General features: G+C 43.6%; 1 protein-coding gene across 4 annotated transcripts in view; it reads right to left on the reverse strand.

Annotated features, from left to right (window-relative positions):
* LOC129855721 (protein cramped-like) overlaps window positions 1–12,590 on the reverse strand; it is a 109,932-nt gene that overhangs the window by 36,647 nt on the left and 60,695 nt on the right. For 3 of the 4 annotated variants that reach the window (XM_055923677.1, XM_055923674.1, XM_055923675.1), the window contains exon 20: window positions 9,561–11,555. The exons of the other annotated variant lie outside the window; for it this stretch is intronic. In XM_055923677.1, the coding sequence (XP_055779652.1) occupies window positions 11,442–11,555 (114 nt within the window). In that variant the 3' untranslated portion in view covers window positions 9,561–11,441. Of the gene's footprint in view, window positions 1–9,560; window positions 11,556–12,590 lie in introns of those variants that run through there. 4 annotated transcript variants of the gene reach the window in all.

A 12,590-nucleotide genomic window follows, 5' to 3' on the forward strand; every position in this document is an offset into this window, starting at 1 on the left:
ATTTTTTTTCTTAAAACCTGGACCAAGACTTCTTTGGGATAGGGGGCAGTATTTTGACGTCCGGATGAAAAGCGTGCCCAAAGTAAACTGCCTGCTACTCAGGCTCAGAAGCTAGAATATGCATATAATTGGTAGATTTGGATAGAAAACACTCTAAAGTTTTTAAAACTGTTAAAATAATGTCTGTGAGTATAACAGAACTTATTCGACAGGCGAAACCCCGAGGACAAACCATCCAGGATTTTTTGGTTGTTGAGTTCACTGTGTTTTCAATTTGTTTTCTATGGGAATCTAGATTTCTGAGGCATCTGGTTGCAGTTCCTATGGCTTCCACTAGATGTCAACAGTCTTTTGAAATTGGTTGATGTTTTTCTTTTGACTAATGAAGAAGTAGCCCTTTCCTTTCTGAGTGTCGAGTCTAGTGTACTGTTTTGTTTGGGGGGCGCGCGACCTGAAGCTCGCTCCACTTTCATTTTATCCGCTATTGAACGCAGTATATTCCGTCTTAAATTTTATTGATTATTTACGTTTTAAAATACCTAAAGTTGTATTAGGAAAGTTGTTTGAAATGTTTGGACCAAGCTTACAGGTAACTTATTAGATCATTTGTAGTCATGTTGGGCGAGTTGGAATCGGTGTTTTTCTGAATCAAACGTGCCAAATAAATTGACATTTTGGGGATATAACGACAGAATTTATCGAACAAAATGACCATTCGTGATGAATATGGGACATTTTGGAGTGCCAACAGAAGATCTTCGAAGGTAAGGCATGAATTATATCGTTATTTCTGAGTTTGGTGTCGCGCCTGGCAGGTTGAAATATGATTGTCATGTGTTTGTATGATGGGGTGCTGTCCTCAGATAATCGCATGTTTTGATTAACAAGAAGTTAAGCTGTATTTTGGTGTATTGCACTTGGGATTTTATGAAAGTAAAATATTTCTAATAATTTAATTTGAATTTGGCGCTCTGCCATTTCACCGGATGTTGTCAAATCGATGCCGCTAACGGGATTTGATCCATAAGAAGTTAGAACAAATTCTTATTTACAATGATGGCCTACCCCGGCCAAACCCTGACGAAGATGGGCCAATTGTGCGCTGGCCTATGGGACTCCCAATCATGGCCGGATGTGATGCAGCCTGGATTCGAACCAGGAACTGCAGTGACACCTCTTGCACTGAGAAGTAGTGCCTTAGACCGCTGCACCACTGGGGAGCCCTGCCTGGGTGTCGTTTGCAGCTCTCTCTAGTGCTGTTGATAAGGTGAACTCGTACAGGGTTAACGGACAGGTTATTCGGGGGAGAACAGAGTGCTGGTACATCGAGGCTTTGGATTTACCAGGGAGCGAGTCCTGTCTTGTGGAGGCTTTCTTTCAGCTGGCTCTGTAGGCACTTGATGTTATGGCTGTCCTTTGGGGTCTCGGGCGTACCACTTTTCCAGGAACTTGATAGGGTTATTGATATATGATGGAATTACCTTTTTCTGAATTGTCATGGTGAACCTGTCACCATGCCTTTTCTTAGTCAAACCTTGCAAAACAAGAAGCCTGGTAATGTCATCCTGGCCCATCCCTGCAGTTTCCTCCAGAGCTGACAGGACCCATCATGCCTGCACGTGGGTGGTGGTAGTGATGGTGTGGTCATCAATAAACCCTCTTCTGTGCTTGTCGGATTCTTCCCGGGCCTCGTGAATTTGTCAGCAGATTTGATGATCAGGTTAATTCCGATCACAAATAATATCACTGAGATGGTACATCCTGTGACTATTCCCCTTTCCAGGGCTTGCCATGATGTGGTGATGTTGTTGGTTGAGAACCTGAGCTTGATGTTGCTGTCGTAGCTGCTTTTGGGTGTTATCGGTAATGTGGTAAAGCTTCAGCTCTTCGAAGATCAGGGAGTGGGGTCACTGCCGTTGATCTTGGCCTCCCCTCTCAAATGGCTGATGGCGCTAGTGTGATCAATACACCCATGGAATCCTGGTATGTCTCCCTTCTGGACAGATGAGTCAGTGTAGTTGTTTCTCATTTAGGTGGTGAGTCTTCTTGCAAGGATGGAAAAGATTATCCTTCCACGCTGAGTAGGGATATGGTGTGGAACTGGTTGATGTTGGAAGAGTTATTTCCTTCTGCCCTCTGCCAGCATGTTGGTATCTCTCCCTTCCTCCAAATCGTTCTGATCAGCTTCCATAGCCTGCATAGGAGTTTAGAGCACATTTTGTAGAACTTGTATGGAAATCCATTTGGACCAGGTGCCGATCTTGCTCTGGCCTTTTTCACCACCTCCACGACTTCCCTCCATGTTGGCATTCAGGTTGGTCGATTGGTGAAATTCTCAGGCACTGCCCAAATGGCTCATTCCTTCCCTGGTCGGAGTACCTCTCCACCTTAGTTGCCTGAAGGTTGCCAGATCTCTCCACTTCCAGTGTAAATTAAATTAAGTGGAAGGGGTTGGCTCTCTGCTTTGCTGTCTTTGTCTCCTTGTTCTTGCACTTTCCGCATTCTGGAGTGACTTCAGGTTACTCTGTGTCCTGCAGTTCCTGTAGCGCTTTGTGTTGTGTGGCATCTGCCTCCCTGAAGCGCTTGATGAGTGACTGCAGTTCTTTGCGAAGACTTAAAGCATCCATTTTCTGTCTGTTAGGTTGATTGTTGCCTGTTTCTCTCTTCATTGTCAAATCTTTCACTGTTCACCGCGGGAACAAGCTTGGACAGAGAAGTGAGTGTCTTTTCCCCACCAGTGTTGTTTCTAGGTTGTTGTCCAGGTCGTCATCCAGCTGTTGCCAGGCTGCGTTGTTGTTGTGGCTACTTGACATTCCTTGCTCTGGGTTCCACATCCTCTGGAGTCTCTGATTTTCTCCTCCTTTGAAGGTGTGGCAGCCTCAAGTCGTTCAGCTGCTGAGAGGTCTTCAACACTATGGTGCTGGCTAGAAACCTCCTACGTCTCACCAGGAAGCAAATCTGTGCGCTGCTGCTTTGTTGGCTCAGGCAGGCACTTTGCCTTTGTTTGGTGGATTCGTAGTCTTAGTATGTACAGTTTTACACAGTGGCATCTTGTTCCACTTTCTACTCCTCCAGTCAGAATCCTTTATACAACCTTGTCGTTAGTGTTATCCATCCATGGAAACGTTTCATTCTTCCCCCCTCTCGGAAGGCTCTGGGGCTATGGTTCCTTCTTGTTCCCTGTAGTTGCTCACCCCGCACTAGACTTTCCAAGTAGTCATCGGTCTCTCCAGTGTCATCATTCTCCTCTTGGTTGTCGCTCAGTCTTTCCTGGGAGTCACGGGTTGCCTAGTTTGTAACAGTAACTGACACAGTATTTGATTGCTGATCCGCTGGTGTCATCAGCCAAGGTGACCTCTCACTGGATGTTTCATAACTTGGAACGTCCTAAAGATGGCGAGTTGACTGTCTCCAATTGAGATCAATGCATGACTAAGTGGTAGTTGGGATTCGCCCCTTCATGTTCACACACACACGGCAGTATTTTTTTTTAAACTATGTATGTTTATACAGGTGAGAGTAAAAATGCACCTTACAAACTGAAAAATCTCAATACAGCAGGATGTGTTTTTTAGATACCAACAACTTATATCAAGTTAAACGTGCTACAGTGCATTTGGAAAGTATTCAGACCCCTTGATTTTTCCCACATTTTGTTAGGTCACAGCCTAAAACTAAAATGGATTGAATTGTTTTTTCTCTCTTATCAATCTACACACAATACCTCATAAGGACAAGGCAAAAACAAATATCACATTTACATAAGTATTCAGACCCTTCACTCAGTACTTTGTTCATGCACCTTTGGCAGCCTCGAATCAAATCAAATCAAATTTTATTTGTCACATACACATGGTTAGCAGATGTTAATGCGAGTGTAGCGAAATGCTTGTGCTTCTAGTTCCGACAATGCAGTAATAACCAACAAGTAATCTAACCTAACAATTCCACAACTACTACCTTATACACACAAGTGTAAAGGGATAAAGAATATATAGGGGTTGTGGGTTCAATTCCCACGGGGGGACCAGGATGAATATGTATGAACTTTCCAATTTGTAAGTCTCTCTGGATAAGAGCGTCTGCTAAATGACTTAAATGTAAATGTAAAATGTACATAAAGATATATGAATGAGTGATGGTACAGAACGGCATAGGCAAGATGCAGTAGATGGTATAGAGTACAGTATATACATATGAGATGAGTAATGTAGGGTATGTAAACATAAAGTGGCATAGTTTAAAGTGGCTAGTGATACATGTATTACGTAAAGATGGCAAGATGCAGTGGATGATATACAGTACAGTATATACATATACATATGAGATGAGTAATGTAGGGTATGTAAACATTATATTAAGTGGCATTGTTTAAAGTGGCTAGTGGTACATTTTTACATAATTTCCATCAATTCCCATTATTAAAGTGGCTGGAGTTGAGTCAGTATGTTGGCAGCGGCCGATAAATGTTAGTGGTGGCTGTTTAACAGTCTGATGGCCTTGAGATAGAAGCTGTTTTTCAGTCTCTCGGTCCCCGCTTTGATGCACCTGTACTGACCTCGCATTCTGGATGATAGCGGGGTGAACAGGCAGTGGCTTGGGTGGTTGTTGTCCTTGATGATCTTTATGGCCTTCCTGTGACATCGGGTGGTGTAGGTGTCCTGGAGGGCAGGTAGTTTGCCCCCGGTGATGCGTTGTGCAGACCTCACTACCCTCTGAAGAGCCTTACGGTTGTGGGCGGAGCAGTTGCTGTACCAGGCGGTGATAAAGCCCGACAGGATGCTCTCGATTGTGCATCTGTAGAAGTTTGTGAGTGCTTTTGGTGACAAGCCGAATTTCTTCAGCCTCCTGAGGTTGAAGAGGCGCTGCTGCGCCTTCTTCACAACGCTGTCTGTGTGGGTGGACCAATTCAGTTTGTCCGTGATGTGTACACCGAGGAACTTAAAACTTTCCACCTTCTCCACTACTGTCCCGTCGATGTGGATAGGGGGGTGCTCCCTCTGCTGTTTCCTGAAGTCCACAATCATCTCCTTTGTTTTGTTGACGTTGAGTGTGAGGTTATTTTCCTGACACCACACTCCGAGGGCCCTCACCTCCTCCCTGTAGGCCGTCTCGTCGTTGTTGGTAATCAAGCCTACCACTGTAGTGTCATCCGCAAACTTGATGATTGAGTTGGAGGCGTGCATGGCCACGCAGTCGTGGGTGAACAGGGAGTACAGGAGAGGGCTCAGAACGCACCCTTGTGGGGCCCCAGTGTTGAGGATCAGCGGGGTGGAGATGTTGTTACCTACCCTCACCACCTGGGGTCGGCCCGCCAGGAAGTCCAGGACCCAGTTGCACAGGGTGGGGTCGAGACCCAGGGTCTCGAGCTTGATGACGAGTTTGGAGGGTACTATGGTGTTAAATGCTGAGCTGTAGTCGATGAACAGCATTCTCACATAGGTATTCCTCTTGTCCAGGTGGGTTAGGGCAGTGTGCAGTGTGGTTGCGATTGCGTCGTCTGTGGACCTATTGGGTCGGTAAGCAAATTGGAGTGGGTCTAGGGTGTCCGGTAGGGTGGAGGTGATATGGTCCTTGACTAGTCTCTCAAAGCACTTCATGATGACGGAAGTGAGTGCTACGTGGCGGTAGTCGTTTAGCTCAGTTACCTTAGCTTTCTTGGGAACAGGAACAATGGTGGCCCTCTTGAAGCATGTGGGAACAGCAGACTGGGATAAGGATTGATTGAATATGTCCGTAAACACACCAGCCAGCTGGTCTGCGCATGCTCTGAGGACGCGGCTGGGAATGCCGTCTGGGCCTGCAGCCTTGCGAGGGTTAACACGTTTAAATCTTTTACTCACCTCGGCTGCAGTGAAGGAGAGCCCGCAGGTTTTGGTAGAGGGCCGTGTCAGTGGCACTGTATTGTCCTCAAAGCGAGCAAAAAAGTTATTTAGCCTGTCTGGGAGCAAGACATCCTGGTCCGCGACGGGGCTGGTTTTCTTTTTGTAATCCGTGATTGACTGTAGACCCTGCCACATACCTCTTGTGTCTGAGCTGTTGAATTGCGACTCTATTTTGTTCTCTGTACTGGGACTTAGCTTGTTTGATTGCCTTGCGGAGAGAATAGCTACACTGTTTGTATTCGGTCATGTTTCCGGTCACCTTGCCCTGGTTAAAAGCAGTGGTTCGCGCTTTCAGTTTCACGCGAATGCTGCCGTCAATCCACGGTTTCTGGTTTGGGAATGTTTTAATCGTTGCTGTGGGTACGACATCGTCAATGCACTTTCTAATGAACTCGCTCACCGAATCAGCGTATTCGTCAATATTGTTGTTGGACGCAATGCGGAACATATTACAATCCGCGTGATCAAAGCAGTCTTGAAGCGTGGAATCAGATTGGTCGGACCAGCGTTGAACAGACCTGAGCGAGGGAGCTTGTTGTTTTAGTTTCTGTTTGTAGGCTGGAAGCAACAAAATGGAGTCGTGGTCAGCTTTTCCGGAAGGAGGGCGGGGGAGGGCCTTATATGCGTTGCGGAAGTTAGTATAACAATGATCCAAGGTTTTACCAGCCCTGGTAGCTCAATCGATATGCTGATAGAATTTAGGGAGTTTTGTTTTCAGATTAGCCTTGTTAAAATCCCCAGCTACGATGAATGCAGCCTCAGGGTGTGTGGTTTCCAGTTTACAAAGAGTCAGATAAAGTTCGTTCAGGGCCATCGATGTGTCTGCTTGGGGGGGGAATATATACGGCTGTGATTATAATCGAAGAGAATTCCCTTGGTAGATAATGCGGTCGACATTTGATGTGAGGAATTCTAGATCAGGTGAACAGAATGACTTGAGTTCCTGTATGTTGTTATGATCACACCACGTCTCGTTAATCATAAGGCATACACTCCCGCCCCTCTTCTTACCAGAAAGATGTATGTTTCTGTCGGCGCGATGCGTGAAGAAACCAGCTGGCTGCACCGACTCCGTTAGAGTTTTCTTGGGTATGATGCTACAAGCTTGGCACACCTGTATTTGGGGGGTTTTCCCATTCTTCTCTGCAGATCCTCTCAAACTCTGTCAAGTTGGATGGGGAGCGTCGCTGCACAGCTATTTTAAGGTCTCTCCAGAGATGTTCGATCGGGTTCAAGTCCGGGCTCTGGCTGGGTCACTCAAGGACATTGACACTTGTCCTGTTGGAACGTGAACCTTCACACCAGTCTGAGCGCTCTGCAGCAGGTTTTCATCAAGCATCTTGCTCCGTTCATCTTTCCCTCAATCCTGACTAGTCTCCCAGTCCCTACTGCTGAAAAACATCCCCACAGCATAATGCTGCTGCTACCACCATGCTCCACCGTAGGGATGTTGCCAGGTTTCCTCCTGAATGTGACGCTTGGCATTCAGGCCAAAAAGTTCAATCTTAGTTTCATCAGACCAGAGCATTTTGTTTCTCATGGTCCGAGAGTCCTTTAGGTGCCTTTTGGCAAACTCAAAGTGGGCTGTCGTGCCTTTTGTCTGGACACTCTACCATAAAGGCCTGATTGGTTGAGTGCGGCAAAGATGGTTGTCTTTCTGGAAGGTTCTCCCATCTCCACAGAGGAACTCTGGAGCTGTGTCAGAGTGACCATCGGGTCCTTGGACACCTCTCTGTGCCTCGACACAATCCTGTCTCGGAGCTCTACCGACAATTCCTTCAACCTCATGGCTTGAATTTTGCTCTGACATGCACTGTCAACTGTGGGACCTTATATAGACAGGTGTGTGCCTTTCCAAATCACGTCTAATCAATTTAATTTATCACAGCTGGACTCCAATCAAGGATGATCAATTGAAACAGGATGCAACCGAGCTCAATTTCGAGTCTCATAGCAAAGGGTGTGAATACTTACATGAAGGTATGTTTTTTATTTGTAATACATAAGCAAAAATGTAAAAAAACATGATTTTGCTTTGTCATTATGGGGTATTGTGTGTAGATTGAGGAGGATAAAAAAACAATTGAATCAATTTTAGAATAAGACTAACGTAACAAAAAGTGGAAAAAAGGGTCAATACTTTCCTTATAGAATGCAGAATGTCTCACCCATGTGGAAGCTAGGTGAATTGCAATACTTAGGCTGAATATAAACTACTTTTAGCAACTAGGTAATGGCAGGACGAATTCTGCCATTGATGATTCTGCTTGTGAAATAACCACACCGCTGAGTGACACTGATGGAAGAAAAAAGAGCCGGTCCAGCTTTTGTTGACCAATAGGAGGGCTGAACAATTTTGTGGGTTGTCACAATAAATTGAAGATGGGACTGACGGACTTTAAACATAGTGTCCTGACTGTGGTCACCACAGATCCTATGGCACTTATTGCAAGAGTATGTCATGACATCAAACTGTATTCCTATCATGTAATACTGTGTATAAAAAATAAAAAAGTACCATTTACATGTTATTTAGCACACACTTATCTTGAGCGACTTACAGTAGTGAGTGTATACGTTTCATTGTATGCAGTACTGTGTGAACAAGTTATATGTCACCAAATATCTGTGAAACCTAAATGTATACAAATTAATTTTTGTCCTCTGAAGAGGTTGGATGGGCTAATAAAAATAAGAGTATGTAATGGCTCATTTCCATACAGCATTTACCCTAGTGTTTCACCCAAAAGGCTCAGATTTTTCTGTTTCCAACTATGCGGACCAGCATCTGTCTTACTTGGGGCCAAAGCCAAGCCACTTGTACTTTTCAGATTTACATAACAATAGCTAACTGAACTAACACCTTCTCACAAAGCAACTGTTTATGCAGAGGTTGTTGATTCTGCTTTTCTCAAGTCCCTACTGTGGGCCCTAGCTATGTAAACACAACTTCCCTAGTTTAACATAAGGTTGTACACACTAGTGAGGACTTGAGTTTCGCCTTACCCTGTAAAGAGCTTTGGGTGTCTACTCTAAATTTGACTCACATGGCACTTTTCTAACTGTTTTGCCATATTCCATGCCGTTGTACAGACGGAAACTGGTACAAGACACAAAAATAAGTGGACTGCAAGGCTACGTTACGTTAAATAAATGACTATAGTAAGTGCCTAAGTTCAAAATAAAAAGTAACAGGATTGAAGTTAATCTTAAAATCAGCCAATTAAAAAAATGTAAATGTCTGAACATTGGTGAAATTGTACATTTTACTTGTGGCTAAAATAAATCTAATATCAATGTGTCAATTCATTTGTCTACATGCCATTTAAAAAAAATAAATACAGATATTGGAATAAACCTATTTTGGGTTAAGACAAGTAACTATGAGTAAGGTAAAACATAAGCTTGCAAGCTGACTTTGAATAAGACATCCGATTATCCCTTTGCATTTAGAATGGTCGGATTTATTATTGCTAATAAAACATTTAAAAAAATGGATGGAACACTAGATAAATTAAATGCATGTCTCACGTCTCTCCTGCAAGCCGGTCTGCATACACACACCCCCTCATCTGGTTGGTCATTGCCAGCGAATCGTAAGCCGGCATAGGAGTCATATCACACACACTTATCCAAATTGGTCGAGTAGGCAGGCCTTATGACTTTGTGGCTAAAGTAACTAGTGACGACCAATTTTGTGTGGGCTCAATTTTTTTATTAAACATTGTTAAAACACTCTCCACTATTACAGCTGATAAGGTATTTTTCTGAAATTACAATGCAAAAATATTACATATAGCTCCTTTTAAAAACACTTTTTCTCAACCTGCTAACAATAAATAGTCCAAATAAGAATAATTTACAGGATTATGTTACAAAAGCACAGAGAATACTGGAATTGTTATAGATGAAAGTTACAAAGAGAACGGACTCCATGTCCCAATTTAAAGACAACCGCTATATAAAACTCTTTAGACATAATCCACATTTGTAGCTTGAAAATTTCTTTTAGTGTTTAAAAAAAATAAAAAAAAATCTGACATTTAGTATTTGAACATTGCGTCAATGTGATTTCTCATAACAAAATCCTTAGCTGACATCTAGGCATTGGGTGTGTCCGAATTGGCAACCTATTCCCTACATAGCGTACTCCTTTTGACCTGGGCCCTATAGGCCTCTGGTCAAAAGCAGTGCACTATATAGGAAATAGGGTGCCATTTTGGACACGGTTTGTCCTGGATACACGCTTCATTTGTGGCATTTGCTGCAATGTAGTCAGGCATTACTACTCAACCGTAGTAATCCGATGCCAGACTGGAGTCGATGATGTGGCACACAAACATTGGTTGATACAATGCAACATCTCCAACAAGGTCATCCTGGAACGTGACCATATTTCTGTGTCTAAAACCCCACATAATATGATTGGTTCTTTCGTCAGCTGAGGACCTCTAAAACGCACAGCTTGACTGACAACCAACCAGGCATCATAGGAGGGAGCGCCTGGTGTGGTGTTACACAAAGGCACACAAGGGGCTCAAAGTTACTAAACGTTTTGCTACAGAAAACTGAAATTAGCTTTCAGGTCGATTCAAAGCATTGGTTGAGAAGAAAAAAACAGACTAACACAGATGTAGCTGGGTTAGTTGGAGGAGTTGGAGTAGATGTTCCAGTGGAGTGTCAAACCTTTTTGCATTGATATGGAGGGAGGGACACAGACACACTCAGTCAGACACGTATGTTTGGCCTGGGACACAAATTCACATCAGTTCCACTCATTTGTCTTATTCAGTTTAAACAGATTAAATGATTAAGTGATGTGTTAGTTTAATTTGTACGAGTGAACTGACAAGATGAAGAAGGACACGCTACCAGGAGTTCATTAGTAGTTACTTTCAAGTTAGTCTGACATTTACATTTTGCATGCAAATGTCTTCAGGTTGATTTTTCTCAGAGGGAAGAAGAGGGAGACAAAAGGACAGAAATGGAGACCCAGTCTTTTGTTCATATATGGCATTGTGTTATACTTTACATGAGGTTGTGTTTTGTAAATGGGATTAATGTTAAGTGTTAAAAAAAAAAAAAAAAATTAAAGGCCTGCTCGCTAGGCAGAACAGACAGAATGGTCCAAACAAGCCAGCTGGAACCCATTAGAACAAGTTGACGCTGGTCAGAACCCATAAGAACCAGTTGAAACCAGTCAGAACTATCTTAAACCATTCCAAACACATCAAAACCAGTTGAAACTGGTCCACAGGCCATCAAACCAGTTGAAACTAGTCCACGTTCCTTCAGAAGCAGTTAAAACCAGACCACAGACCTTCAGAACCAGAGGTAACCATTTCAGAACCAGTTGAAACCATCAGAACGAGTTTAAACCTGTTCCAGTTGGACTGTGCCAAGGCTTTTTCTGTTCAGGCCATGACCATTGCACTTTCTTTCACAAACTATATAGGGGAAGGAGTGTTTCTCCACCCCCTTTGTCCTTGCAATTTTGAAGGTGTGGGAGGGGCAACTGACAGACATTTCTTAAACCCGCCTTCAGTCTATTCAAACTCAAGGTGGCAGGAGGTGCGGCTCTGTGACAGCCAGCTCCTGTGCCAAATCGTTGAAGCGGGCGATGTAATCCACGCTGCTCTCACTCATCATGCAGGCCAGCTGGGTGTCAACCTGCAAGTACGAAGATAACCACATATTAGATTGTCACGGAATGACTGAAGAACACGCTTCCAGAGTATTGACAAGGGGGTGACTAACATTTGAATCTTGTTTTTGCCACATTTGCCCCAAAATAATGAATTTGATGTTGCTTTAAAAAAAAAAACATGACATTATAATGGATTCAAACTATAAATTAGCTGCCCAGTGACACAAGCCTACCAGAGGAGCTACATTACTTCTATGTGTGCTTCCAGGCAAGCAACACTGAAGCATGCATGAGAGCACCAGCTGTTCCAGACAACTGTGCGATCACGCTCGCCGTAGCCGATGTGAGCAAGACCTTTAAACAGGTCAAAATTCACAAGATCGCAGGACAGAGGGCTTACCAGGCTGTGTACTCCGAGCATGCGCTGACCAACTGGCAAGTGTCAACGACATTTTCAACCTGTCCCTGGCTGAGTCTAATCAATGTGCCCTAGAACTAGAGGTCAACCGATTATGATTTTTCAACGCCGATAACGATTATTGGAGGACAAAAAAAGCCGATACCGATTAAAATCGGCCGATTAAAAAAATATATCATCCACACACACACATTTTTGTAATCAGCCAATCAGTTGTGCTGTGACATGGTACAGGTGGCATACAGAAGATAGCCCTATTTGGTAAAAGACCAAGTTCATTTTATGGCAAGAACAGCTAAAACAAGCAAAGAGAAACGACAGTCCATCATTACATTAAGGCATGAAGGTCAGGCAATCCGGAAAATGTCAAGAACTTTGGAAGTTTCTTCAAGTGCAGATGCAAAAACTATCAAGCGCTATGATGAAACTGGCTCTCATGAGGACCTCCACAAGAAAGGAAGAACCAGTTACCTCTGCTGCAGAGGATAAGTTAACCTGTCTAGGATGAGGGTGCCGCTAGCGGCACTCCCCCCCCCACCCCCACTGAAAAACCAGTGCCGCGAAATTCAAAAATTTTTTTTTTTTTTTAAATATTTAACTTTCACACATTAAAGTCCAATACAGCTAATGAAAGACACAG

Source organism: Salvelinus fontinalis, chromosome 5 (genome assembly GCF_029448725.1).
Source record: "Salvelinus fontinalis isolate EN_2023a chromosome 5, ASM2944872v1, whole genome shotgun sequence".
NCBI lineage: Eukaryota > Metazoa > Chordata > Actinopteri > Salmoniformes > Salmonidae > Salvelinus > Salvelinus fontinalis.